Genomic DNA, 27,031 nt, shown 5'->3' with positions numbered 1-27,031 from the left:
AGGTTACACTAGTTGTAGATGGTACCCAGGGGTACATTTCTATATGCATCTGCAGTCTACCTTTTGTCCTTACAAAATAAATAATAACAATAATAATAATGCTGGTCATTTGAAGATTGTATTTCGACAGAATATAGTATTGGGCTTAGTCATTGGAAATATTGATTATTGCAATTTGCCCAGTTGCTAATCAAATTATTAACTATAATTATATTATACAGTACCAGTCAGAAGTTTGCACACACCTACTCATTCAAGGGGTTTTCTTTATTTTTCTTTTTACTATTTTCTACATTTTAGAATAATGGTGAAGAAATCAAAACTATGAAATAACACATGGAATCATGTAGTAACCAAAAAAGTGTTAAACAAATCAATAATTTATATTTGAGATTCTTCAAAGTATCCACCCTTTTCTTTGATGACAGCTTTGCACACTTGGCATTCTCTCAACCAGCTTTACCTGGAATGTTTTTCCAACAGTCTTGAAAGAGTTCCTACATATGCTCAGCACTTGTTGACTGCATTTCCTTCACTCTGCGGTCCAACTCATCTCAAACCATCTCAATTGGGTTGAGGTCGGGTGATTGTGGAGGCCATGTCATCTGATGCAGCACTCCCATCACTCTTTGTCAAATAGCCCTTACACAGCCTGGAGATGTGTTGACTCATTGTCCTGTTGAAAAACAAATGATAGTCCCACTAAGCACAAACCAGATGGGATGGCGTATCACTGCAGAATGCTGTGTTAGCCATCCTGGTTAAGTGTGCCTTGAATTCCTCATGAGAGCCAGTTTCATCATAGCACTTCATGGTTTTTGCAACAGTACTTTAAAGAAACTTTCAAAGTTCTTGACATTTTCCTTATTGACTGACCTTCATGTCCTAAAGCAATGATGGACTGTCATTTCTCTTTGCCTATTTGAGCTGTTCTTGCCATAATATGGACTTGGACTTTTACCAAATAAGGCTATCTTCTGTATACCACCCCTACCCTGTCACAACACAACTGATTGGCTCAAACATATTAAGAAGGAAATACATTCCACAAATTAACTTTTAACATAGCACACCTGTTAATTAAGATGCATTCCAGGTGACTACCTCATGAAGCTGGTTGAGCGAATGCCAAGAGCGTGCAAGGCTGTCATCAAGGCAAAGGGTGACTACTTTTCTCAAAAATAAAGTCTATTTGGATTTGTTAAACACTGTTTTGGTTATTCAATTATTCCATATGTGATTTTTCATAGTTTTGATGTCTTCACTATTATTATAATGTAGAAAATAGTACAAATAAAGATAAACCCAGGAATAAGTAGGTGTGTCCAAACTTTTGACTGGTACTGTACATTTTGAGACTGGACTATGAATTGTATCCCAATAGCCAGAAGGGGGAGCCATGGGAAGCATTGATCTACAGAAATTCAGCAGTGGCATTATATTCATTTTGACAATAGATATTCTGCTGGTTAAAGCAACTGGGATATTATTCCATCTACCAAGGCCAGATTTAACTGATTTTGAGCAATTTGTTAATTTGTGGCTATGGTTTTATCAAAGGAAATATATATATACTCCCAAATATAAAAAGATAACTATGGGGGTTCCATAAGTAGAGATGGAGTCCTCCATCGGGGTCTTGAGAGGCAGTAGGGCTGATTTTGGTTAGATAAATTCAGCTTAATCTCAAGCAATAAAATGTATCTACGGTCTTCAGTGCGTTTGGGAGCGATTGAGATACATTGTCTAAATATAGTAAAATATTGTCTGTGCATAATGAGATGAAGTGATCAGTAGATTTTAGAGAAGTGTTATTTTCTTCGATTGACGAATCGCTTAGGCCAGGGGTTCCATGGATAATAAGAATAGAAAAGGTGAAATTGGATCAACTTGTCTACTGCTTTATTGATTCTGAACAGAGCTGAGCAAATCAAATCAAATTTTATTTTTCACATACACATGGTTAGCAGATGTTAATGCGAGTGTAGCGAAATGCTTGTGCTTCTAGTTCCGACAATGCAGTAATAACCAACAAGTAATCTAGCTAACAATTCCAAAACTACTACCTTATAGACACAAGTGTAAGGGGATAAAGAATATGTACATAAAGATGTATGAATGAGTGATGGTACAGAGCGGCATAGGCAAGATACAGTAGATGGTATTGAGTACAGTATATACATATGAGATGAGTATGTAAACAAAGTGGCATAGTTAAAGTGGCTAGTGATACATGTATTACATAAAGATGCAGTAGATGATATAGAGTACAGTATATACGTATACATATGAGATGAATAATGTAGGGTATGTAAACATTATATTATGTAGCATTGTTTAAAGTGGCTAGTGATATATTTGACATAATTTCCCATCAATTCCCATTATTAAAGTGGCTGGAGTTGAGTCAGTGTGTTGGCAGCAGCCACTCAATGTTAGTGGTGGCTGTTTAACAGTCTGATGGCCTTGAGATAGAAGCTGTTTTTCAGTCTCTCAGTCCCAGCTTTGTTGCACCTGTACTGACCTCGCCTTCTGGATGATAGCGGGGTGAACAGGCAGTGGCTCGGGTGGTTGTTGTCCTTGATGATCTTTATGGCCTTCCTGTGACATCGGGTGGTGTAGGTGTCCTGGAGGCAGGCATATATGGCCTGTTATAACTATGGCTGAGGGATTGGCATATAGTATTTTAATCATATTAAGGAAATTGAAGCCAATTCCCATATATTCCAAGGCAGATTAGAGATTTGACCATTCTTGTCTATCAAAAGCTTTTTCTCCGTTGAGAGATGATACAGCCAAGAAGCTTGTTTCTGATGAAGCATCTAAGATATGTTTATCTTGGCAAGTCATTTAAGAACAAATTCTTATTTTACAATGACGGCCTACCCCAGCCAAACCCTCCCCTAACCCGGACGATGCTAGGCCAATTGTGCGCCACCATATGGGACTCCTAGTCACGGCTGGTTGTGATACAGCCCAGGATCAAATCAGGGTCTGTAGTGAATCCTCTAGCCCTGAGATGCCGTGCCCTAGACTGCTGCGCCACTCGGGAGCCCCACACAGATATAAGCTGAACATGTAATAGTCGACAGAGGTTATCCAAGGATAACACTTTTTATCAAACCCGCTTTGGTCCGTGTGGACCAACTTGGGTAAATAAGTCTCAATGATTCAAACATTCTGTTAAATATCTACTCCAAATTAAGATTCAAAGATGTCTGCAGAAAGAATGGTGTGTCATGATATACAGTGCCTTCAGAAAGTATTCACACTTTTTCAACATTTTGTGTTATTTCATTTATTTTTATTGAACATTTATTTAACTAGTTAAGTCAGTTAAGAACAAATTCTTATTTACAATGACGGCCTACCAAAAGGCCTTCTGCGGGGACGGGGGCCAGGAATAAAAATAAATACAATATACAGTGCCTTGCGAAAGTATTCGGCCCCCTTGAACTTTGCAACCTTTTGCCACATTTCAGGCTTCAAACATAAAGATATAAAACTGTATTTTTTTGTGAAGAATCAACAACAAGTGGGACACAATCATGAAGTGGAACGACATTTATTGGATATTTCAAACTTTTTTAACAAATCAAAAACTGAAAGATTGGGCATGCAAAATGATTCAGCCCCCTTAAGTTAATACTTTGTAGCGCCACCTTTTACTGCGATTACAGCTGTAAGTCGCTTGGGGTATGTCTCTATCAGTTTTGCACATAGAGAGACTGATATTTTTTCCCATTCCTCCTTGCAAAACAGCTCGAGCTCAGTGAGGTTGGATGGAGAGCATTTGTGAACAGCAGTTTTCAGTTCTTTCCACAGATTCTCGATTAGATTCAGGTCTGGACTTTGACTTGGCCATTCTAACACCTGGATATGTTTATTTTCGAACCATTCCATTGTCTTGTTGGAAGACAAATCTCCGTCCCAGTCTCAGGTCTTTTGCAGACTCCATCAGGTTTTCTTCCAGAATGGTCATGTATTTGGCTCCATCCATCTTCCCAACAATTTTAACCATCTTCCCTGTCCCTGCTGAAGAAAAGCAGGCCCAAACCATGATGCTGCCACCACCATGTTTGACAGTGGGGATGGTAGGTTCAGGGTGATGAGCTGTGTTGCTTTTACGCCAAACATAACGTTTTGCATTGTTGCCAAAAAGTACAATTTTGGTTTCATCTGAATAGAGCACCTTCTTCCACGTTTGGTGTGTCTCCCAGGTGGCTTGTGGCAAACTTTAAACAACACTTTTTATGGATATCTTTAAGAAATGTCTTCTTGACACTATTCCATAAAGGCTAGATTTGTGCAATATACGACTGATTGTTGTCCTATGGACAGAGTCTCCCACCTCAGCTGTAGATCTCTGCAGTTCATCCAGAGTGATGAACATCTCTGATCAGTCGTCTCCTTGTATAAGCTGAAAGTTTAGAGGGACGGCCAGGTCTTGGTAGATTTGCAGTGGTCTGATACTCCTTCCATTTCAATATTATCGCTTGCACTGTGCTCCTTGGGATGTTTAAAGCTTGGGAAATCTTTTTGTATCCAAATCCGGCTTTAAACTTCTTCACAACAGTATCTCGGACCTGCCTGGTGTGTTCCTTGTTCTACATGATGCTCTCTGCACTTTTAACGGATCTCTGAGACTATCACAGTGCAGGTGCATTTATACGGAGACTTGATTACACACAGGTGGATTGTATTTATCATCATTAGTCATTTAGGTCAACATTGGATCGTTCAGAGATCCTCACTGAACTTCTGGAGAGAGTTTGCTGCACTGAAAGTAAAAGGGCTGTGTAATGTAGTTCATCTGCTGTTTGAAGAGAGTCAGACCGAAATGCAGCGTGTAGGTTACTCATGACTTTTAATGAAGAAAATAGCGGTACATGAAATAACTGAAAATACGAAAACAACAAACGAGTGAAACTAATTACAGCCTATCTGGTGACTAACACAGAGATGGGTACAATCACCCACGAAATACAACGCGCACTCAGGCTGCCTAAATACGGTTCCCAATCCGAGACAACGAGAATCAGCTGACTCCAATTAGGAATCGCCTCAGGCAGCCAAGCCTAACTAGACACCCCTACTAATACACACTCCCAATTAATACACACCCCAATACGAAATACAACATATAAACCCATGTCACACCCTGGCCTACCCAAACATATAACAAAAACACAAGATACAATGACCAAGGCGTGACAGAACCCCCCCCCCTAAGGTGCGGACTCCGGGACGCACCTCAAGAGCATAGGGAGGGTCCGGGTGGGCGTCTGTCCATGGTGGCGGTTCTGGCTCGGGACGTGGACCCCACTCCATAAATGTCCTAGTTCCTCCCCTTCGCGTCCTAGGATAATCCACCTTCTCCGCCGACCATGGCCTAATAGTCCTCACCCTGATCCCCACATAACTGAGGGGCAGCTCGGGACCCAGGGGCAGCTCGGGACCGAGGGGCAGCTCGGGACCGAGGGGCAGCTCGGGACCGAGGGGCAGCTCGGGACCGAGGGGCAGCTCGGGACCGAGGGGCAGCTCGGGACCGAGGGGCAGCTCGGGACCGAGGGGCAGCTCGGGACCGAGGGGCAGCTCGGGACAGAGGGGCAGCCCGGGACAGAGGGGCAGCCCGGGACAGAGGGGCAGCCCGGTACTGAGAGGGAGTTCGGTACTGAGAGGGAGCCCGGTACTGAGAGGAAGCTCAGTACTGAGAGGAAGCTCAGGCAGGTAGTAGGCTCCAGTAAATCCTGGCTGGCTGGTGGACCTGGATGATTAAGGTTGTCTGGCCGATCTAGAAGATCTTGGCAGACTGGCACTTCTGGCGGATCCTGGCAGACTGGCACTTCTGGTGGATCCTGGCAGACTGGTGACGCTGGGCCGACTGGCGGCGCTGGGCAGACAGGAGACTCCGGCAGCGCAGGAGAGGAGAAAGGCTCTGGCTGCGCTGAACAGGCTGGAGACTCCAACAGTGCAGGAGAGGAGAAAAGCTCTGGCTGCGCTGAACAGGCGAGGCGCACTGGACGCGCTGGGCCGACTGGGAGCACTGGCGGCGCTGGGCAGACAGGAGACTCCGGCAGCGCAGGAGAGGAGAAAGGCTCTGGCTGCGCTGAACAGGCGGGAGACTCCAACAGTGCAGGAGAGGAGAAAAGCTCTGGCTGCGCTGAACAGGCGAGGCGCACTGGACGCGCTGGGCCGACTGGGAGCACTGGCGGCGCTGGGCAGACAGGAGACTCCGGCAGCGCAGGAGAGGAGAAAGGCTCTGGCTGCGCTGAACAGGCGAGGCGCACTGGAGGCCTGGTGCGTGGTGCTGGAACTGGCGGTACTGGTGCGAGGACACGCACAGGAAGCCTGGTGCGGGGAGCTGCTACCGGAGGACTGGTGTGTAGAGGTGGCTCTGGATAGACCGGACCGTGCAGGCGCACTGGAGCTCTTGAGCACCGAGCCTGCCCAAGCTTACCTGGCTCGATGCCCACTCTAGCCCGGCCAATAGGAAGGGCTGGTATGTGTCGCAGCTGGCTCTGCACCCGCACTGGAAACACCGTGCGCTCCATAGCATAACATGGTGCCTGCCCGGTCTCTCTAGCCCAACGGTGAGCACAGGGAGTATGCGCAGGTTTCCTACCTGGCATAACTATTCTCCCTTTTAGCCCCCCCCAATATTTTTTTTGGGGTGACTTTCCGGTTTCCAACCGCGTCGCCGTGCTGCCTCCTCATACATGCGCCTCTCCGCTTTAGCGGCCTCTATTTCCTCCTTGGGACTGCGAAATTCTCCCGGCTGCTCCCAGGGTCCTTGACCGTCTAATTCCTCCTCCCATGTCCAAATCTCCAAATGATGCAGTCTCTCCCATTGCAACTGCTCTTCACGATTAACAGGGAGAGTAGGCTCAGGTCTGATTCCTGACTCAGCCACTCTCTCTCTGCGCTTTCCCCCTTTACCTTCGGTTTTCGCTCTGTATAGCAATGCTTTCCTTCTCGATTCCATACGTATATAGCCCTCTTCGCATTGCTGTAGGGAATCCCAGGTGGGCTCCTGCACTCGCTCTGGGTCGGCCGCCCACCTGTCGATTTCTTCCCACGTCGTATAATCCCTGCTTCTGCCGTCCATATCGTCCTCCTTTAGCTCCTGCCAGTTCACACGCTGCTCGGTCTGTGAATGGTGGTGGGTGATTCTGTAATGAACTTCGTCTGTTGTTTGTAGAGAGTCAAACTGAAATGCAGCGTGTAGGTTACTCATGACTTTTAATGAAGAAAATAGCGGTACATGAAATAACTGAAAATACGAAAACAACAAACGAGTGAAACTAATTACAGCCTAACACAGACAGGTACAATCACCCACGAAATACAACGCGCACTCAGGCTGCCTAAATACGGTTCCCAATCCGAGACTACGAGAATCAGCTGACTCCAATTAGGAATTGCCTCAGGCAGCCAAGCCTAACTAGACACACCCCTACTAATACACACTCCTAATTAATACAAACCCCAATACGAAATACAACATATAAACCCATGTCACACCCTGGCCTACCCAAACATATAACAAAAACACAAGATACAATGACCAAGGCGTGACAGGCTGAATAATTTTGCACGTCCAATTTTTCAGTTTTTGATTTGTTAAAAAAGTTTGAAATATCCAATAAATGTCGTTCCACTTCATGATTGTGTCCCACTTGTTGTTGATTCTTCACAAAGAAATACAGTTTTATATCTTTATGTTTGAAGCCTGAAATGTGGCAAAAGGTCGCAAAGTTCAAGGGGGCCGAATACTTTTGCAAGGCACTGTAGCTATAGGACAATACACACATCACAACAAGAAACACAGCACTACATAAAGAGAGACCTAAGACAACAACATAGCAAGGCAGCAACACATGACAACACAGCATGGTAGCAACAGAACATAACAACATGGTAGCAACACAACATGGTAGCAGCACAAAACATGGTACAAACATTATTGGTTACAGACAACAGCACAAAGGGCAAGAAGGTAGAGACAACAATACATCACGCAAAGCAGCCACAACTGTCAGTAAGAGTGTCCATGATTGAGTCTTTGAATGAAGGGATTGAGATAAAACTGTTCAGTTTGAATGTTTGTTGCAGCTCGTTCCAGTCGCTAGCTGCAGCGAACTGAAAAGAGGAGCGACCCATGGAAGTGTGCTTTTGGGACCTTTAACAGAATGTGACTGGCAGAACGAGTGTTGTATGTGGAGGATGAGGGCTGCAGAAGATTTCTCAGATAGGGGGGAGTGAGGCCTAAGAGGGTTTTATAAATATGCATCAACCAGTGGGTCTTGCGACGGGTATACAGAGATGGCTAGTTTACAAAGGAGTATAGAGTGCAGTGATGTGTCCTATAAGAATCATTGGTGGCAAATCTGATGGCCGAATGGTAAAGAACATCTAGCCGCTCGAGAGCACCCTTACTTGCCGATCTATAAATTATGTCTCTGTAATCTAGCATGGGTAGGATGGTCATCTGAATCAGGGTTAGTTTGGCAGCTGGGGTGAAAGAGGAACGATTACGATAGAGGAAACCAAGCTAGATTTAACTTTAGCCTGCAGCTTTGATATGTGCTGAGAGACGGACAGTGCACCGTCTAGCCATACTTACAGCCTGAATTTTAAATTGATATTTTGTGCCACTGATCTACACACACTACCCTTAATGTCAAAGTGAAATTTTGTTTTGAAGACATTTTTCCAAATGAATAAAAAATGAAGAACTGAATTGTCTTGAGTCAAGTATTCAACCCCTTTGTTATGGCAAGCCTAAATAATTTAACAAATCAAATCACATACGTTGCATGGACTCATGCTGTGTTCAATAATAGGGGTTAACATGCTTTTTGAATGACTACCTCATCTTTGTACACCACACATCTGTAAGGTCCCTCAATCGAGTAGTGAATTTCAAGCACAGATTAAACCACAAAAGACCAGGAAGGTTTTTCAATGTCTCTCAAAAAGGGCCCTGATTGGTAGATGTGTTTAAAAAAAAAAAAGAAAAAAAAGCATAAGCTGAATATCCCTTTGAGTATGTTGGTTATTAATTCGTTTTTACACCCAATATCAATACAAATATACAGGCGTCCTTCCTAACTCCATTGCCATAGAGGAAGGAAACTGCTTAAGAATTTCACCATGAGGCCAATGGTGATTTTAAAACAGTTACCGAGTTTAATGGTTGTGATATGAGAACTAAGGATGAATCGACAACATTGTAGTTACTTCACGATATTAACCTAAATTACAGAGTGAAAAGAAGGAAGCCTGCACATGCATCCTGTTTGCAACAAGGCACTTAAGTAATACTGTAAAAAATGTGACAAAGAAATTACCATTATGTCCTGAATACAAAACGTTATGTTTTGGACAAATCCCAAAACATCACTGAGTTCCACTCTTCAGATTTTCAAGCATAATGGTGGTTGCATCATGTTATGGGTATGCTTGTCATTGGCAAGGATTAGGGTGTTTTTTAGGATAAAGAGATACCGAATATAGCTAAGCACAGGCAAAATCCTAGAGGAAAACCTGGTTCAGTCTGCTTTCCACCAGACACTGGGGGAAAAATACACCTTTCAGCAGGACATTAACCTTAAACACAAGGACAAATCTACACTTGAGTTGCTTACTAAGAAGATTGTGAATGTTCCTGAGTGGTCGTGTACATGGCCAAGATGTTCAAACTTTCATAGATGACCAGCAAGGTCAAATAATAATCACAGTGGTTATAGAGGCTGCAACAGGTCAGCACCTCAGGAGTAAAGTTAAGTCGGCTTGAGAGAGAGAGAGAGAGAGAGAGAGAGACAGAGAGAGAGAGAGAGAGAGAGAGAGAGAGAGAGAGAGAGAGAGAGAGAGAGAGAGAGAGAGAGAGAGAGAGAGAGAGAGAGAGAGAGAGAGAGAGAGAGGGGAAAAACAGCAGGTCAGGGTTCCATAGCTGCAGGCAGAACAATTGAAACTGAAGCAGGTGGACTGGGTACAGCAAGGAGTCATCAGGCCAGGTAGTCATGAGGCATGGTCCTAGGGCTCAGGTCCTCCGAGAGAAGAGAGTTAGAGGGAGCATACTTAAATTCATACAGGACACTGGATAAGACAGAAGTACTCCAGATATAAGACTGATCCTAGCCCCCCAACACAAAAACTATTGCAGCATAAATACTGGAGGCTGAGACAGGAGGGGTCTGGAGACACTGTGGCCCGGTCCGACGATACCCCCAGACAGGGCCAATCAATCAAATGTATTTATAAAGCCCTTCTTCCATCAGCTGATGTCACAAAGTGCTGTACAGAAACCCAGCCTAAAACCCCAAAAAGCAAGCAATGCAGGTGTAGAAGCACGGCCAAACAGGCAGGATATAACAACATCCACTTCACCAAAGCATAGCCCCCACACCATTAGAGGGATATCTTCAAATCACCAACTTACTACACTGAGACAAGGCAGAGTATAGCTCACAAAGATCTCCCCCACGGCACGAACCCGAGGGGGGGCGCCAACCCAGACAGGAAGATCACATCAGTGACTCAACCCACTCAACTGACGCACCCTTCCTAGCGACAGCATGGAAGAGCCCCAGTAAGCCAGTGACTCAGCCCCTGTAATAGGGTTAGAGGCAGAAAATCCCAGTGGAGTGGGGAACCGGCCAGGCAGAGACAGCAAGGGCGGTTCGTCGCTCCAGCGCCTTTTCGTTCACCTTCACACCCCTGGGCCAGACTACACTCAATCATAGGACCTACTGAAGAGATGAGTCTTCAATAAAGACTTAAAGGTCGAGACCGAGTCTGCATCTCTCACATGGATAGGCAGACCATTTCATAAAAATGGAGCTCTATAGGAGAAAGCCCTGCCTCCAGCTGTTTGCTTAGAAATTCTAGGGACAATTAGGATGCCTGCGTCTTGTGACCGTAGTGTATGTGTAGGTATGTACGGCAGGACCAAATTGGAAAGATAGGTAGGAGCAAGCCCATGTAATGCTTTGTTAGGTTAGCAGTAAAACCTTGAAATCAGCCCTAGCCTTAACAGGAAGCTAGTGTAGAGAGGCTAGCACTGAAGTAATATGATCACATTTTTTGGTTCTAGTCAAGATTCCAGCAACGGTGTTTAGCACTAACTGAAGTTTATTTAGTGATTTATCCAGTTAGCCAAGAAGGTAGGGCATTGCAGTAGATTAATCTAGAAGTGACAATAGCATGGATACATTTTTGCACGGGAGGTTTCTGATTTTTGCAATGTTACATAGATGGAAATAAGCTGTCCTTGAAACGGTCTTGATATGTTTGTCAAAAGAGAGATCAGGGTCCATAGTAACGCTGAGGTCCTTCAGTTTATTTGAGACTACAACCATCAAGATTAACGAGACTAATGTACAACCATCAAGATTAATTGTCAGATCCAACAGAAGATATCTTTGTTTCTTGGGACCTAGAACTAGCGCGTCTGTTTTGTCTGAGTTTAAAAGTAACACATTTTCCGCCATCCACTTCCTTATGTCTTGCAAGAGCAATTTTGGGCCTTCACCATGTTTCATCGAAATGTCCAGCTGTGTATTGTCCGCAAAGAAGTGAAAGTTAACATTATGTTTCCGAAATGACATCACCAAGAGGTCAAATATATAGTGAAAACAATAGTGGTCCTAAAACGGAACCTTGAAGAACACCGAAATTTACAGTTGGTTTGTCAAGAGGACAAACCATCCACAGAGACAAACTGATATCTTTCCGACAGATAAGATCTAAACCGGGCCAGAACTTGTCCGTGTGTTCCAATCTCTCCAAAAGAATGTGGTGATCGATGGTATTAAAAGCAGCACTAAGGTCTAGGAGTACGAGGACAGATGAAGAGCCTTGGTATGACGCCATTAAAAGGTCATTTACCACCTTTCCTAATGTAGTCTCGGTGCTATGATGGGGTCTAAAACCAGTCTGAAGCCTTTTGTATAGATTGTTTGTCTTCAGGAATGCAGTGAGTTGCATGTATTGTCTCAGGGGGGTGAATACTTATCTAAACAAAATATATTGGTCTTATTTTTCATAAGTGTTAGAATTTTTCTTCCACTTTGTCATTAGAGTAAATTGTGTAGATCATTGACCAACATTTTTTATTCCTTCCATTTTAATCCCACTTTGTAACAAAAGAAAATATAGAAAAAGTGAAGTGCTAACACCTTCAGTTTGAAAAAATCTATTTTGGTTATGGAACTACAGTAACATGCTGACCAGACCGGACATGTCGCGTGCGCGAGCGTCGCAAAATAAATGTAGAAATCCATGTTATTCAATTATTGCACCCACACTGCTCTCGTGCGCCAACGAGTGTCTGCGATGCCAAAGGCTAAAATAGAACTCCTTTCTATTTCTGACGCAGATCGCGCTGCAAGTCCTGCCTCTCCCATCTCCTCATTGGTTTATAGAAGCAGGTACCCACGTGCCATCTCCTCATTGGTTATACCCACGTGGGTGATTGAAAGATGAACTGTTTTGCCGGTTGTTGTGGTAATACTATGAAAGTGTAGATGCATATAAGTTCAAAGATGAAAAAGCCTGGAAGGAGGAGAGATGACTAGAAACGATTCGGTTGGCCGTTTTATATGTGGATTAATTGTCGGAGTAGAGGACCTTGTGCATTTCAGGTAAAATAAAACTCAATATTTATATCCCAGGACAAATTAGCTAGCAACAGCAAACTAGCTAAATAGGACAAATTAGCTAGCAAGTGCAAGCTAACTAGCTAAATTGCCATACATGTTTAATGCTTTTCGACCTGTCCCCAAATTAATGTCATTGTTTCAGAGTTTGTTTTGATATTTTAACCTGCGTGTCGTGATCACATTTGGTGTAGGGGGACAAAAAACATTTATGCATGATGGCGCACGCACGCAGCTGGTTTGGGTTCCGTGTAAGTAGTGCTGAGCGATTAGTGCTTTCTGAGGTCGGTTTAGTTTCCGTTCGATAATTTTAAAAAAAAGTATCTTTATTTATTTATTTATTTCATTTTAAATGCATTATGTGGGTTGAACGCTGTAACAACACAGGATGAAACAAATAATACAAGTTCCATGATGGCAGTGACTGCCCATTTACTGCTTATTCTCATTACTTTAATCAAATATTTCAGTTGTGTTTATTACATTTGTTTTATGTGATGACTTTATTTCATTCGAAGTCATCTCATCTCTAAAGAGCTGCTGGCTATACTGTTTGAAAAAAAAATCACTATTTTAGTACTTCTTCAAAGTAAATAAGGCGTATGACTTTTATGACTGCTGAATACCAAATATCAATCACTTAGATAATGTATTTTCAGGTAGTTACCTCGCGAAGCAACTGTTCTCCTCTCATCATGAATTCTTGTCTCTCTTACGTAGCAGGCATAAAATATACATACGTCGGACAAGTGTGCAGATCACTGTCACAATCTCAATTTAATCTATTTTACAGTGTATTCGGAAAGTATTCAGACCCCTTGACTTTTTCAACATTTTGTTACATTACAGCCTTATTCTAAAATTGATTAAATTGTTTTGTTTCACTCATCACAATACCCCATAATGACAAAGCAAAAACAGTTGAAATATCACACATTTACATGAGTATTCAGACCCTTTACTCAGTACTTTGTTGAAGCACCTCTGGCAGAGATGACAGCATTGCATCTTCTTGGGTATGATGCTTCTAGCTTGGCACACCTGTATTTGGGGAGTTTCTCCTATTCTTCTCTGCAGATCCTCTCAAGCTTTGTCAGGTTGGATGGGGAGTGTCACTGCACAGCTATTTTCAGGTCTCTCCAGAGATGTTCGATGGGGTTCAAGTCCGGGCTCTGGCTGGGCCACTCAGGACATTGAGACTTGTCCCAAAGCCACTCCTGCGTTGTCTTGGCTGTGTGCTTAGGGTCAATGTCCTGTTGGAAGGTGAACCTTCCAGGTTCACAGCGCTCTGGAGGTCTGCAGTGCTCTGGAGCAGGTTTTCATCAAGTATCTCTCTGTACTTTGCTCCGTTACTCTTTGCCTCGATCCTGACTAGTCTCCCAGTCCCTGCCGCTGAATAACATCACCACAGCATTATGCTGCCAGAAATCTGAGTCTCGGCGTCATTTTGTTACCGTTACCGTTGCCCATACACATAACTTTACCTCCTACACATCCAGTTCTCTGCATGTAGAGCAGTGGTACTCATTGCCGCGAGCTGTTAATTTGCGGCTCGCTGTGATTTTCCTATTTCCCATTCATAATACATAACAATGATACAATTTAAATTCAATGTGTTTAATGCAGGCCTGAATCACTTCATTGAATATATCTATTGTTCCCTGGACAGCAGTATAGCGCCGCAGTTGAACAGACAGGCCGAAATAGAATGTTGGCCAAAATAGAACGCAACTGCTCAGCTACAGAGACCGACACATTTCAGTTTGATACTAGCTCATTTTGCAGTCTGGTAGACATGGATCGATTTATTGTAGAAAAGACATGTAAATCTATTGACAATGAATATGAAGGGTAAGAGCTGGAAACAACTTGAAAGCTGTGAACAAACAATCAGGAAGATGGCGGCGGAGAAATGCAGCTAGCTAACGTGGCTCCGGTGGCTAAGAGAAGGATAGGGTTGATTCATGAAGAGATAATGGGATTAGCTCACTTTGTCTTGTTTGCCAGAAGGCAGTCAATTGTTTTAAGCAAGCAAATTTAGAGTGAAATCCAGTCACACCATGCCCATGTTGACAAAACATATCTGCCACAATGCAACCTCAACAACAAAATAGCGCAACTCAAAGGACAGCTCAAATGATCTAGCACTGTTGCAGGGAAAATGACAGAGGCAACATTTGAGATTGCTTGGATACTCGCGAGAAGCAAGAAGGCCTTCAAAGATACAGAGATTGTGAAGTAATGTTTTTTGGCCTCAGCTGAAATATTGTATGCTGATGTAACAAACAAGGAAGCTATTTTAAAGCAAATTAAGGAACTGCAACACTCAGACTCGACAATAACAAGACTCATAGAAGACATCTATGTTTGTTTACTGACTGCTTAAGCACACTCCGCCAACCCTGATGTCCGAGCCGTGTCTGAATCCTGGCTTAGGAAGGCCACCAAAAATTCTGAAATTTCCATCCCCAACTACAACATTTTCCGCCAAGATAGAACTGCCAAAGGGGGCGGGGTCACAATCTACTGCAGAGATAGCCTGCAGAGTTCTGTCAGGTCTGTACCCAAACAGTTCGAGCTTCTACTTCTAAAAATCCACCTTTCCAGAAAGTCTCTAAATGTTGCCGCTTGCTATAGACCCCCCTCAGCCCCCAGTTGTGCCCTGGACTCCATATGCGAATTGATTGCCCTCACTTATCTTTAGAGTTCATACTGTTAGGTGACCTAAACTGGGATATGCTAAACACCCCGGCCATCCTACAATCTTAGCAAGAGGCCCTCAATCTCACACAAATTATCAAGGAACCTACCAGGTACAACCCCAAATCCGTAAACATGGCCACCGTCATAGATATCACCCTGACCAACCTTCCCTCTAAATACACTTTTACTGTCTTCAACCAGGATCTCAACGATCACTGCCTCATTGCCTGCGTCCGTAATGGGTCCGCGGTCAAATGACCACTACTCATCACTGTCAAACGCTCCCTAAAACTCTTCAGCGAGCAGGCCTTTCTAATTGACCTGACCCAGGTATCCTGGAAGGATTTTGACCTCATCACGTCAGTAGACGATGCCTGGTTATTCTTTAAAAGTGCTTTCCTCACCATCATAAATGAGCATGCCCCATTCAAAAAAATTAGAACTAAGAACAGATATAGCCCCTGGTTCACTCCAGACTTGACTGCCCTTAACCAGCACAAAACATCCTGTGGTGGATTTCATTAGCATCGAATAGCCCCCGCGATATGCAACTTTTCAGGAAGTTAGGAAACAATATACACAGTCAGTTAGGAAAGCAAAGGCTAGCTTTTTCAAACAGAAATTTGCATCCTGTAACACAAATTCCCCAAAGTTTTGGGACACTGTAAAGAACATGGAGAATAAGAGCACCTCCTCCCAGCTGCCCACTGCACTGAGGCTCGGAAACACTGTCACCACCAATAAATCCACGATAATCGAGAATTTCAAAAAGCATTTTTCTACGGCTGGCTTTGCTTACCACCTGGCTACCCCTGATGTCCTGAAAGAGCTGCAAAATCTGGACCCCTACAAATCAGCTGGGCTAGACATTCTGGACCAACTCTTTCTAAAATTCTCCACCGCAATTGTTGCAACCCCTATTACTAGCCTGTTCAACCTCTCTTTCCTATCATCTGAGATCCCTAAATATTGTAAAGCTGCAGCAGTCATCCCCCTCTTCGGTCTCGACCTTCAGAGGGGGAGACACTCTAGACCCAAACTGTTATAGACCTATATCCATCCTGCCCTGCCTTTCTAAAGTCTTCAAAATAAACACATCACCGACCATTTCAAATCCCACAGTACCTTCTCCTCTATCTCTATGCAATCTGGTTTCCGAGCTGGTCGTGGGTGCACCTCAGCCACGCACAAGGTCCTAAACAATATCATAACTGCCATCGATAAAAGACAGTACTGTGCAGCCTTCTTCATCAACCTGGCCAAGGCTTTCGACTCTGTCAATCACTGCATTCTTATTGGCAGACTCAACAGCCTTGGTTTCTCAAATGACTGCCCCACCTGGTTCACCAACTACTTCTCAGACAGTTCAGTGTGTCAAATCGGAGGGCCTGTTTTCCGGACCTCTGGCAGTCTCTACGTGGGTGCCACAGGGTTCAATTCTCGGGCCAACTCTTTTCTCTGTATACATCAATGATGTCACTCTTGCTGCTGGTGATTCTCTGATCCATTTCTACGCAGATGACACCATTCTGTATACTTCTGGCCCTTCTTTGGACAACCGATCGCTGCCCGCCCAACTAGCATCACTACTCTGGACGGTTCTGACTTAGAATATGCGGACAACTACAGATACAGTTGAAGTCGGAAGTTTACATACACCTTAGCCAAATACATTTAAACTCTGTTTTTCACAATTCCTGACATTTAATCCTCGTAAAAATTCCCTGTCTTAGGTCAGTTAGGATCACCACTTTATTTTAAGAATGTGAAATGTCAGAATAATAGTAGAGAGTGATTTATTTAATATTTTATTTCTTTCATCACATTAGTATTTGGTAGCATTGCCTTTGAATTGTTTAACTTGGGTCGAACGTTTCGGGTAGCCTTCCACAACCTTCAATACCTTGACTTTGTTGTCCTTAAGCCATTTTGCCACAACTTTGGAAGTATGCTTGGGGTCATTATCCATTTGGAAGACCCATATGCTACCAAGATTTAACTTCCTGACTGATGTCTTGAGATGTTGCTTCAATATATGAACATCATTTTCTATCCTCATGATGCCATCTATTTTGTGAAGTGCACCCCCACACCATGATGCTGCCTCCCCTATGTTTCATGGTTGGGATGGTGTTCTTCGGCTTGCAAGCCTCCCCCTTTTTCCTCGAAACATAACGATGGTCATTATGGCCAAACAGTTCTATTTTTGTTTCATCAGACCAGGAGACATTTCTCCAAAAAGTACGATTTTTGTCCCCATGCGCAGTTGCAAATGGTTTTGGAGAGGTGGCTTCTTCCTTGCTGAGCTGCCTTTCAGGTTATGTCAATATTGGATTTGTTTTACTGTGGATATAGATACCTTTGTACATGTTTCCTCCAGCATCTTCACAAGGTCCTTTGCTGTTGTTCTGGGAATGATTTGGACTTTTCGCACCAAAGTATGTTAATCTCTAAGAGACAGATCTCGTATTCTTCCTGAGCGGTATGACGGCTGTGTGGTCCCATGGTGTTTATACTTGCATACTATTGTTTGTACAGATGAATGTGGTACCTTCAGGCGTTTGAAATTGTTCCCAAGGATGAACCAGACTTGTGGAGGTCTACAATTGTTTTTCTGAGGTCTTGGCTGATTTCTTTTGATTTTCCCATGATGACAAGCAAAGAGGCACTGAGTTTGAAGGTAGGCCTTGAAATACATCCACAGGTACACCTCCAATTGACGTCAATTAGCCTATCAGAAGCTTCTAAAGCCATGAAATCATTTTCAGGAATTTTCCAAGCTGTTTAAAGGCACATTCACCATGGTGTATGTAAACGTCTGACCCACTGGAATTGTGATACAGTCAATTATTATATATTATTATTTTTTTTGAATTTTTACCCCTTTTTCTCCCCAATTTTGTGGTATCCAATTGTTGTAGTAGCTACTATCTTGTCTCATCGCTACAACTCCCGTACGGGCTCGGGAGAGACTAAGGTTGAAAGTCATGCGTCCTCCGATACACAACCCAACCAGCCGTACTGCTTCTTAACACAGTGCGCATCCAACCCGGAAGCCAGCCGAACCAATGCGCCTGAGGAAACACCGTGCACCTGGCCACCTTGGCTAGCGCACACTGCGCCCAGCCCGCCACAGGAGTCGCTGGTGCGTGATGAGACAAGGACACCCCTACCGACCAAGCACTCCCTAACCTGGGCGACGCTAGGCCAATTGTGCGTCGCCCCACGGACCTCCCGGTCGCGGCCGGTTACGACAGAGCCTGGGTGCGAACCCAGGGACTCTGATGGCACAGCTGCCGCTGCAGTACAGCGCCCTTAACCACTGCGCCCCCGGGAGGCCCCGATACTGTCAATTATAAGTGAAATAATCTGTCTGTAAACAATTGTTGGAAAAATTACTTGTGTCATGCACAAAGTAGATCTCCTAACCAACTTGCCAAAACCATAGTTTTTTAGCAAGAGATTTGTGGAGTTGTTGAGAACCAAGTTTTAATGACTCCAACCTAAGTGTATGTAAACTTCCGACTTCAACTGTACCTAGGTGTCTGGTTAGACTGTAAACTCTCTTTCCAGACTCACATTAAGCATCTCCAATCCAAAATTAAATCTAGAATCGGCTTCCTATTTCGCAACAAAGCCTTCTTCACTCATGCTGCTAAACATACCCTCGTGAAACTGACTATCCTACCGATCCTTGACTTTGGCGATGTCATTTACAAAATTGCCTCCAACATTCTACAAAGCAAATTATATGTAGTCTATCACGGTGCCATCTGTTTTGTCACCAAAGCCCCGTATACCACCCACCACTGCGACCTGTATGCTCTCATTGGCTGGCCCTCGCTTCATATTTATCGCCAAAACCACTGGCTCCAGGTCATCTATAAGTCTTTGCTAGGTAAAGCCCTGCCTTATTTTAGCTCACTGGTCACCATAGCAACACACACCAGTAGCACGCGCTCCAGCAGGTATATTCCACTGGTCATCCCCAAAGCCAACTCCTCATTGGCTGCCTTTCCTTCCAGTTCTCTGCTGCCAATGATTGGAGCGAATTGCAAAAATCACTGAAGCTGGAGTCTTATATCTCCCTCTCTAACTTTAAGCATAAGCTGTCAGAGCAGCTTACCGATCACTGAACCTGCACACAGCCCATCTGTAAATTGCCCACTCAACTACCTCATTCCTCAAATTGTTATTTATTTTTGCTCTTTTTGCACCCTAGTATCTCTACTTGCACATCATCATCTGCACATCTATCACTCCAGTGTTATTGCTACATTGTAATTATTTTGCCACTATGGCCTATTTATTGCCTTACCTCCCTAATCTTACTACATTTGCACACACTGTACATAGATATATTTTTTCTATTGCGTTATTGACTGTACGTTTGTTTATGTGTAACCCTGTGTTGTTGTTTTTGTCGCAATGCTTTTCTTTATCTTGGCCAGGTCGCAGTTGTAAATGATAACTTGTTCTCAACTGGCCTACCTGGTTAAATAAGGGTCAGAGAAAAAACATTGGCGAGGACATCGGTAAGCAACTGATTACTGACTCATCCGTGGCGCCGTGTTTTAGTATTGCACTTGACGAAAGCACTGATGTTAGTGACATTGCCCAATTATGTGTTTGGGTCCGTCCGCTTCCCTCAAAACGAGTCATTCAGAAAGGAACTTTTATGTTTACTGCACCTTCAGGATCAAACACGAGGAGAGGATATTCTGAAAGCCCTTGTTACATTTTTTGCTGATAGTAATATTGACTGGTCAAATCTGGCCTCTTTGTGCACTGACGGCGCTCCAAACATGTGAGGGAAGGAGAAGAGACTCAATAATGAACATTGTGAAACAGAAACAGAGAAACAGACTGACCAATGGACACCTGGATTGCCTCACAAGCATTGCAACAACAGACTATACGTTTAGAATGAATTCAGTCAAGGAGCAGAATGGACATTTTTGCTTATCCAACTACTGGAGTAACCCTTAATATGGGTCTTACACACATCAAATAGGCTACATCACATGTATATATTTGTGATGTGCTGTACATCAAATCATTTATTTGTATGTGCTCTCTGAATTTGCTCTCAATTGATAATTGATAATATTGGAAGCAAAAGTACAACAAATATAAAGATCTGTGTGGCCCTCTGAATGATTGTCTCAACCTAAAGTGGCCCCCTTACAAATAATTGTGAGTGATACTGATGTGTGTGTGTGCGTGCATGCGTGGGAGATGGGGCCGGGAGTTGAATAATTGATCATAATCCTTGACACCCTGCTGGGCTTCACAGAACGACAGCCCAAACATCATCATCGCTTCCTTCCGCCCAAACACAGCTCTCCATTAATTTCAGTTACTTTTCATGGGGGACAGTTTTAATTGGGACACGTCATGAGCACAGATTGGAGGATTCATTAAAAAAAGCTCACAAACAAAGCTTTAAAATCAGAGTACAGTAAGTGTTCAAAAACACTGGCATACACTGACTGGCAGCCCAAGTGGGTGGACCAGGACAACACTGGTGTTTTTCTCTGGTAGTGTGGGTACTGGATATGTGTACTCATGTCAGGACCCTGACCTGAAACTGAACCGTGCTTTTCCTTGAGCACCATTCACAAAAAATCGATGACGCTCTGATGAAAACACTTATGTTTTTATATGCCTAGGCTATTTTCTCAATAGAAAATCATATTCAATGTTTTTGATTTGCTGTGCTTATATTTGATTCCTATCTGTTGTGTTGCCCTCTGCTAACATGGATTTCAACAATGTCCTACCACTCCGTCCGTGCCTTTTTAAGTTTCATTGTGTGGATGTTTCACTTGCTGGTGAAAAATAATGATCAAGCTCCATAGAATCGTACTGTTATGTGTTATTCACTTATCAACAGGATTATGAAACACAGTGTTCATTTGATCCTTTGTGTTTGATTGCTATAAAACCAGGTACCACGTCATTTCTCAGGTTGGGTCATGTTGGCTAAACCTTTGCGGTTGACTAACATGTTGATGAATCAGGGAGTTGTCCCTGTAAGGAATGCACTGCCTCCCTTCAATTACTAATGCTCACAGATTTGTTGATATTGCCTATTGAGACAAAGCTTAAGCTGATTTAGTATGTTACGATAAAAATGCAACTTTAGGCCTATAATAAAGCATTCCATGCATCATCACATTTGCAGACTTATGTAGGCTGCTTTTCCTCATGTGATGAGTGGATTGGATAGTAATAATTTAGGCTAATAATATAACTCAATCATTGTATGCAAACAAAGACTGTTCAATTCATGGTTGGCTATATCAAATTAGTTTCTCATTTTTTTGCAGGGGAAAAAATGTTGCCTTTTTATAAATACATTTCATGAAATTCTACACTTTATGACTGGAGACATTAGGTGAAACATTTGTATTTCTTTTTTTGACACAAATGACAGTATAAACTACTCTGCTGACACTGACAAACAGGTCGATAAAAACAACATTGTCTGAGCCATATGTAACCTTTATTTCTCTAGGCAAGTAAGAACACATTCTTATTTACAATGACGACCTACCCCGGATGATGTTGGGCCAATTGTGCGCCGCCCTATGGGACTCCCAATCACGGCCGGATGTGATACAGCCTGGATTCGAACCAGGGACTGTAGTGACACATCTTGTATTGAGATGCAGTGTCTTAGGCCACTCGGGAGCAATATAAAAAGGCCTGAGAGAAGGGAAGACTCATACAATATGATTTCCTTGTAACCTGGAGGAGGAAATGATTGGCCAAAAACACATTTTCAAGTGGCACTGACCCAACAATGATAAAGAGTGAATATGAGCACTCATCAGGGATATGGCCGATGCTCTCCGCTGGTGCCAAATAGGCAGGCCTAGGGAATACTGTTCGCTCAGTTCAGTCGAGAATTTTGATAACTTAAAGACATTTTAGAATCTTGTCTTCTCTTTACAGCAATAACTATTTGCTTTCCAAACTGTTTTCCCGCGATTGTATTTTAAAATATTGCGGTATGCCTGGCTGGGCCTCTACTTTTCACTGACAGTCTCAACTCAACAATCATCTGCTTAGCATTTGCTGCTTGCGCTGCCCAAACTGCGGGCCCTTCCAACTGTAGACGATGCAATTTAAAGCAATCCACAGCTGCGTTTTTAAAAATAGGCTAATGGTCCTCTGTAGCCAAATCATGCTTTCTGGTGTAGTAGCCTATTTGTATGTTATTTATTGGAGTAGGCTAATTAGGCTATATCATTAGGCGTGTGTGTGTGTGTGTGTGTGTGTGTGTGTGTGTGTGTGTGTGTGTGTGTGTGTGTGTGTGTGTGTGTGTGTGTGTGTGTGTGTGTGTGTGTGTGTGTGTGTGTGTGTGTGTGTGTGTGTGTGTGTGTGTGTGTGTGTGTGTGTGTGTGTGTGTGTGTGTGTGTGTGTGTGTGTGTGTGTGTGTGTGCGTGCGTGTGTGTGTATGACTTCAGTGAATCAGTGGTGAGGAAGTGGCTTTGAGAGATGTGATCTTCTGCATGTCTCGCATTCTCTGTTTCCCAAAGATGAATAACAATTACAACATGCTTGCAAATCTACAGTATCAACCACCATGCACAGTGTTTTAGCAAGATAGCTATGATCATGGTATCCTATGTGATATTGAGTCAAAGACACCTCTGCTCTCAAACTTTATGGACTTGCCAGACACTGTGTTAACCAGGCCATTCAGGATATCAACCATCTTCAATCAGAGTCCCAGACAGTTTCAGTCACGGATGGATTGCAAATGTTGACACACATCTCCATCCATACCAGTGGTTTTAGTGTTTTTCTACCTCAAGAATGAGAAACGCTGAAATTAAAGGGGTGTCTTTTTTTTCTATGGCTTCTTCAAACAGAATCAGACAACTTGGGACATGGTCAATTCACCCCTCTAGGGTTTGGTGACACTGGTGTCACGATAGCTTGTATAGCATGATGCTATATGTGGCTATGCTGTCTGGAGCAAACTGTATGCTAAATGTGTATTTTCTATCTGGGACCAAGCTAACCTGTGATTTTACTGAGTGGCGTTTGAGTGAAGATTAGCAGGCCCAGGGGTGGGGCAGGTGGCGTATGGATTTGCCTAGCGCTGCATTTAGCTTGACCAGGCTGGCTGTGTTGCTAGAGCTGTCATTGTCAATGGACAGGTAATCATACCAGTTGGAGGAAAAATTTGGCACTGTCAAAGGGCGGCCGCCAAGGGGGGCTAGCATAGCATTTGTGGGGTCTAAATCCCAACAAAAAGCTAGAAATATACTTCAAGGGATAGTTAGGCCTAGGCTAATCATAGCACATTTTAAGGCTATATTTTGCACGGTCTTCCTCACCCATGAGATTTAGCAAGATCAAAGTAGCCTCCATGGTTTCAGCTAAATCTATTATCACGTTACTTTCCCATGACATCAATGCCCATCAGCAAATTGAAAAGGGGTCGGGACATGTTTATCTGGGTCTCATTGTCTTTTTGGGCATTTGACTTTAAATATCTGAAGGTTGAAAGACAAAAGGAGGGGATATGGAGGCAACACTGTTGTTACTGTTTGATTTGAACAGCAACGCAGCAGCAATGAACTAGAACCAAGCTGTAGAACAAAATCTGCCCCACTTATTTATCACATTACCTATTTATTTACCTTTGCCTCTGTTATTGAATGGGACCTTCAAATTTCATCTGGCTAGGCGACACAATATACGAAGCGTCAGTGTTAGTTCGTTTTATATGAGCATTTCAGGACTGGCACGAGGCATGCAAGGTCACAAAGGCAGGCCATAGTGTTATTGACTGTCTGCTGTATTTCTACTTGATTGCCTTTGACATTGGCTGTGAACTGTCAATGCACAGTAGAGTCTGTCATAGTGGATTATGGAACTAAGACCATCCTTTCCATGCCTACTACGATTGCAGTATACAAGGAATGGTTTTTAGATTCTAGTCTGTCATCGCTTTACCTGATGGCATGAATTCTCGCCCAATGTTTTTTTTTTCTCTCACTATTCGAAGGCAGCCTTAATACAATGTAAGTTTAGAAGCAAGTTCATTCATAAAATACTGCCAAACCTGAACCTTTCTTCATGGCATAAGTCTATTTCACAACAGGATAGGCAGCCTGCTCATTTGGTTCTTCCTCTCTCCCTGTGATGGTGACAGCAGATGCGAGGGAGGCTTCCTCAAGATGAATAATACATTATAAGCCACAGAAAGACAGAATCATTGCAATCAATGTGACACGTTATTCATCTTCCTGCTCCCTCTGTAAATAGTGAGAGCTGAGGCATGAAAACAAACCATGGCAAAAGAAAACGGAGCCTTACAAATGGGTTCCAACACTTCTGATATAGGGTATGGCCATTGCTTTGTCATCGACCCTAGTCGATGATGGCCATTGACCCTAGTCGATGATGGCCATCGACCCTGGTCGATGATGGCCATCTACCCTGGTCGATGATGGCCATCGACCCTGGTCGATGATGGCCATCTACCCTGGTCGATGATGGCCATCGACCCTAGTCGATGATGGCCATCGACCCTAGTCGATGATGGCCATCGACCCTAGTCGATGATGGCCATCTACCCTGGTCGATGATGGCCATCTACCCTGGTCGATGATGGCCATCTACCCTGGTCGATGATGGCCATCTACCCTAGTCGATGATGGCCATCTACCCTAGTCGATGATGGCCATCTACCCTAGTCGATGATGGCCATCGACCCTGGTCGATGATGGCCATCTACCCTAGTCGATGATGGCCATCGACCCTAGTCGATGATGGCCATCGACCCTAGTCGATGATGGCCATCTACCCTAGTCGATGACTTGAATTCATCAGTTATTTTTTTATGCTGACTGAATTAATGCAAAAATAAATGAAAGTAACAAGTCATGGCTAAACAATTGTGACTTGATAAGAATATCTTTCTTCTGTTTTTGCACAGGCAGAAGAGAATTTGTCCAGCGGCTGAAACTCGAAGCGACACTCAATGTCCACGATGGCTGTGTAAGTACACATTATCCACCCTTGTTTGTGTCTGTGGTGTACACTGTGCACATCTGTCCCTCCTTTCATCTTTAGAGCACTTCACCATTCACCCTCCCCCGCTGTCTGTCTGTCTGTCTGTCTGTCTGTCTGTCTGTCTGTCTGTCTGTCTGTCTGTCTGTCTGTCTGTCTGTCTGTGTGTGAAACCTTGAGTCTGACCGACTGAGTGATGGACAGACAGACGGGGACTGACGGACAGACAGACGGGGACTGACGGACAGACAGACGGGGACGGACAGACAGACGGGGACTGACGGACAGACAGACTGGGACTGACGGACAGACAGACGGGGACTGACGGACAGACAGACAGGGACAGACAGACGGGGACTGACGGACAGACAGACAGACGGGGACTGACGGACAGACAGACGGGGACTGATGGACAGACAGACGGGGACTGACGGACAGACAGACGGGGACTGACGGACAGACAGACGGGGACTGACGGACAGACAGACAGACAGACGGGGACTGACGGACAGACAGACAGACAGACGGGGACTGACTGACGGACAGACAGACGGGGACTGACGGACGGACAGACAGACGGGGACTGATGGATGGACGGACAGACAGACGGGGACTGACAGACAGACAGACAGACGGGGACTGACGGACAGACAGACAGACAGACGGGGACTGACTGACGGACAGACAGACGGGGACTGACTGACGGACAGACAGACGGGGACTGACGGACGGACAGACAGACAGACTGGGACTGATGGATGGACGGACGGACAGACAGACAGACCTGGACTGACGGACAGACACGTGGACTGATGGACAGACAGAGAGACAGACAGACGTGGACTGATGGACAGACAGAGAGACGGACGGGGACTGACGGACTGACTGACGGGCGGGGACTGATGGACAGGGACTGACTGACAAGCGGACGGGGACTGACTGACGGACGGACGGGGACTGACAGGGGGATGGACGGACGGGCAGACGGACGGATAGACGGGGACTGACGGACAGACGGACAGACGTGGACTGACGGACGGACAGAGAGACAGACAGACGTGGACTGACAGACAGAGAGAGAGACAGACGTGGACTGACAGACGGACAGAGAGACAGACAGACGTGGACTGACAGACAGAGAGAGAGACAGACGTGGACTGACAGACAGAGAGAGAGACAGACGTGGACTGACGGACAGGCAGACGGATGGGGACTGATGGACGGACGGATAGACTGGGACAAACGGGGATGGACGGGGACTGACGGACGTGGACGGACGTACGGACATAGGGGGACTGACGGACGGACGGGGACTGACGGACAGACATACGGGGACTGACGGGCGGACAGACGGGGACTGACTGACAGACATACGGGGACTGACAGTCGGAGGGGGACCGACGGACAAACAAACAGACAGGCGGGGACTGACAGACAGACAGACGGACATACAGGGACTGATGGAGGACATACATACAGGGAGTGACGGACAGACCTACTGTACAATCCAGGTGTGCAAAGCTCTTAGAGACTTACCCAGAAAGACTCACAGCTGTAATGACTGTCAAAGGGGATTGTAATATGTATTGACTTAGCGGTGTGAATATTTATATAAATTAAATATTTCTGTA

The 27,031-nt window shown here is 44.3% G+C and overlaps 1 protein-coding gene across 5 annotated transcripts in view; it reads left to right on the top strand.

The window, feature by feature from the left end:
- The window catches only part of LOC124044104 (DDB1- and CUL4-associated factor 6-like), an 80,283-nt gene that overhangs the window by 788 nt on the left and 52,464 nt on the right, over positions 1-27,031 (top strand). For all 5 annotated transcript variants that reach the window (XM_046363594.1, XM_046363569.1, XM_046363560.1 and 2 more), the window contains exon 2: positions 25,327-25,388. In XM_046363594.1, coding sequence (XP_046219550.1) covers positions 25,327-25,388 — 62 coding nt within the window. The remainder of the gene's footprint in view (positions 1-25,326; positions 25,389-27,031) is intronic.

Source organism: Oncorhynchus gorbuscha, linkage group LG01 (assembly GCF_021184085.1).
Source record: "Oncorhynchus gorbuscha isolate QuinsamMale2020 ecotype Even-year linkage group LG01, OgorEven_v1.0, whole genome shotgun sequence".
In the NCBI taxonomy this organism is placed as follows: domain Eukaryota; kingdom Metazoa; phylum Chordata; class Actinopteri; order Salmoniformes; family Salmonidae; genus Oncorhynchus; species Oncorhynchus gorbuscha.
Note: the sequence above shows the minus strand (reverse complement) of the source record. Positions and strands in the feature narration are given on the sequence as shown.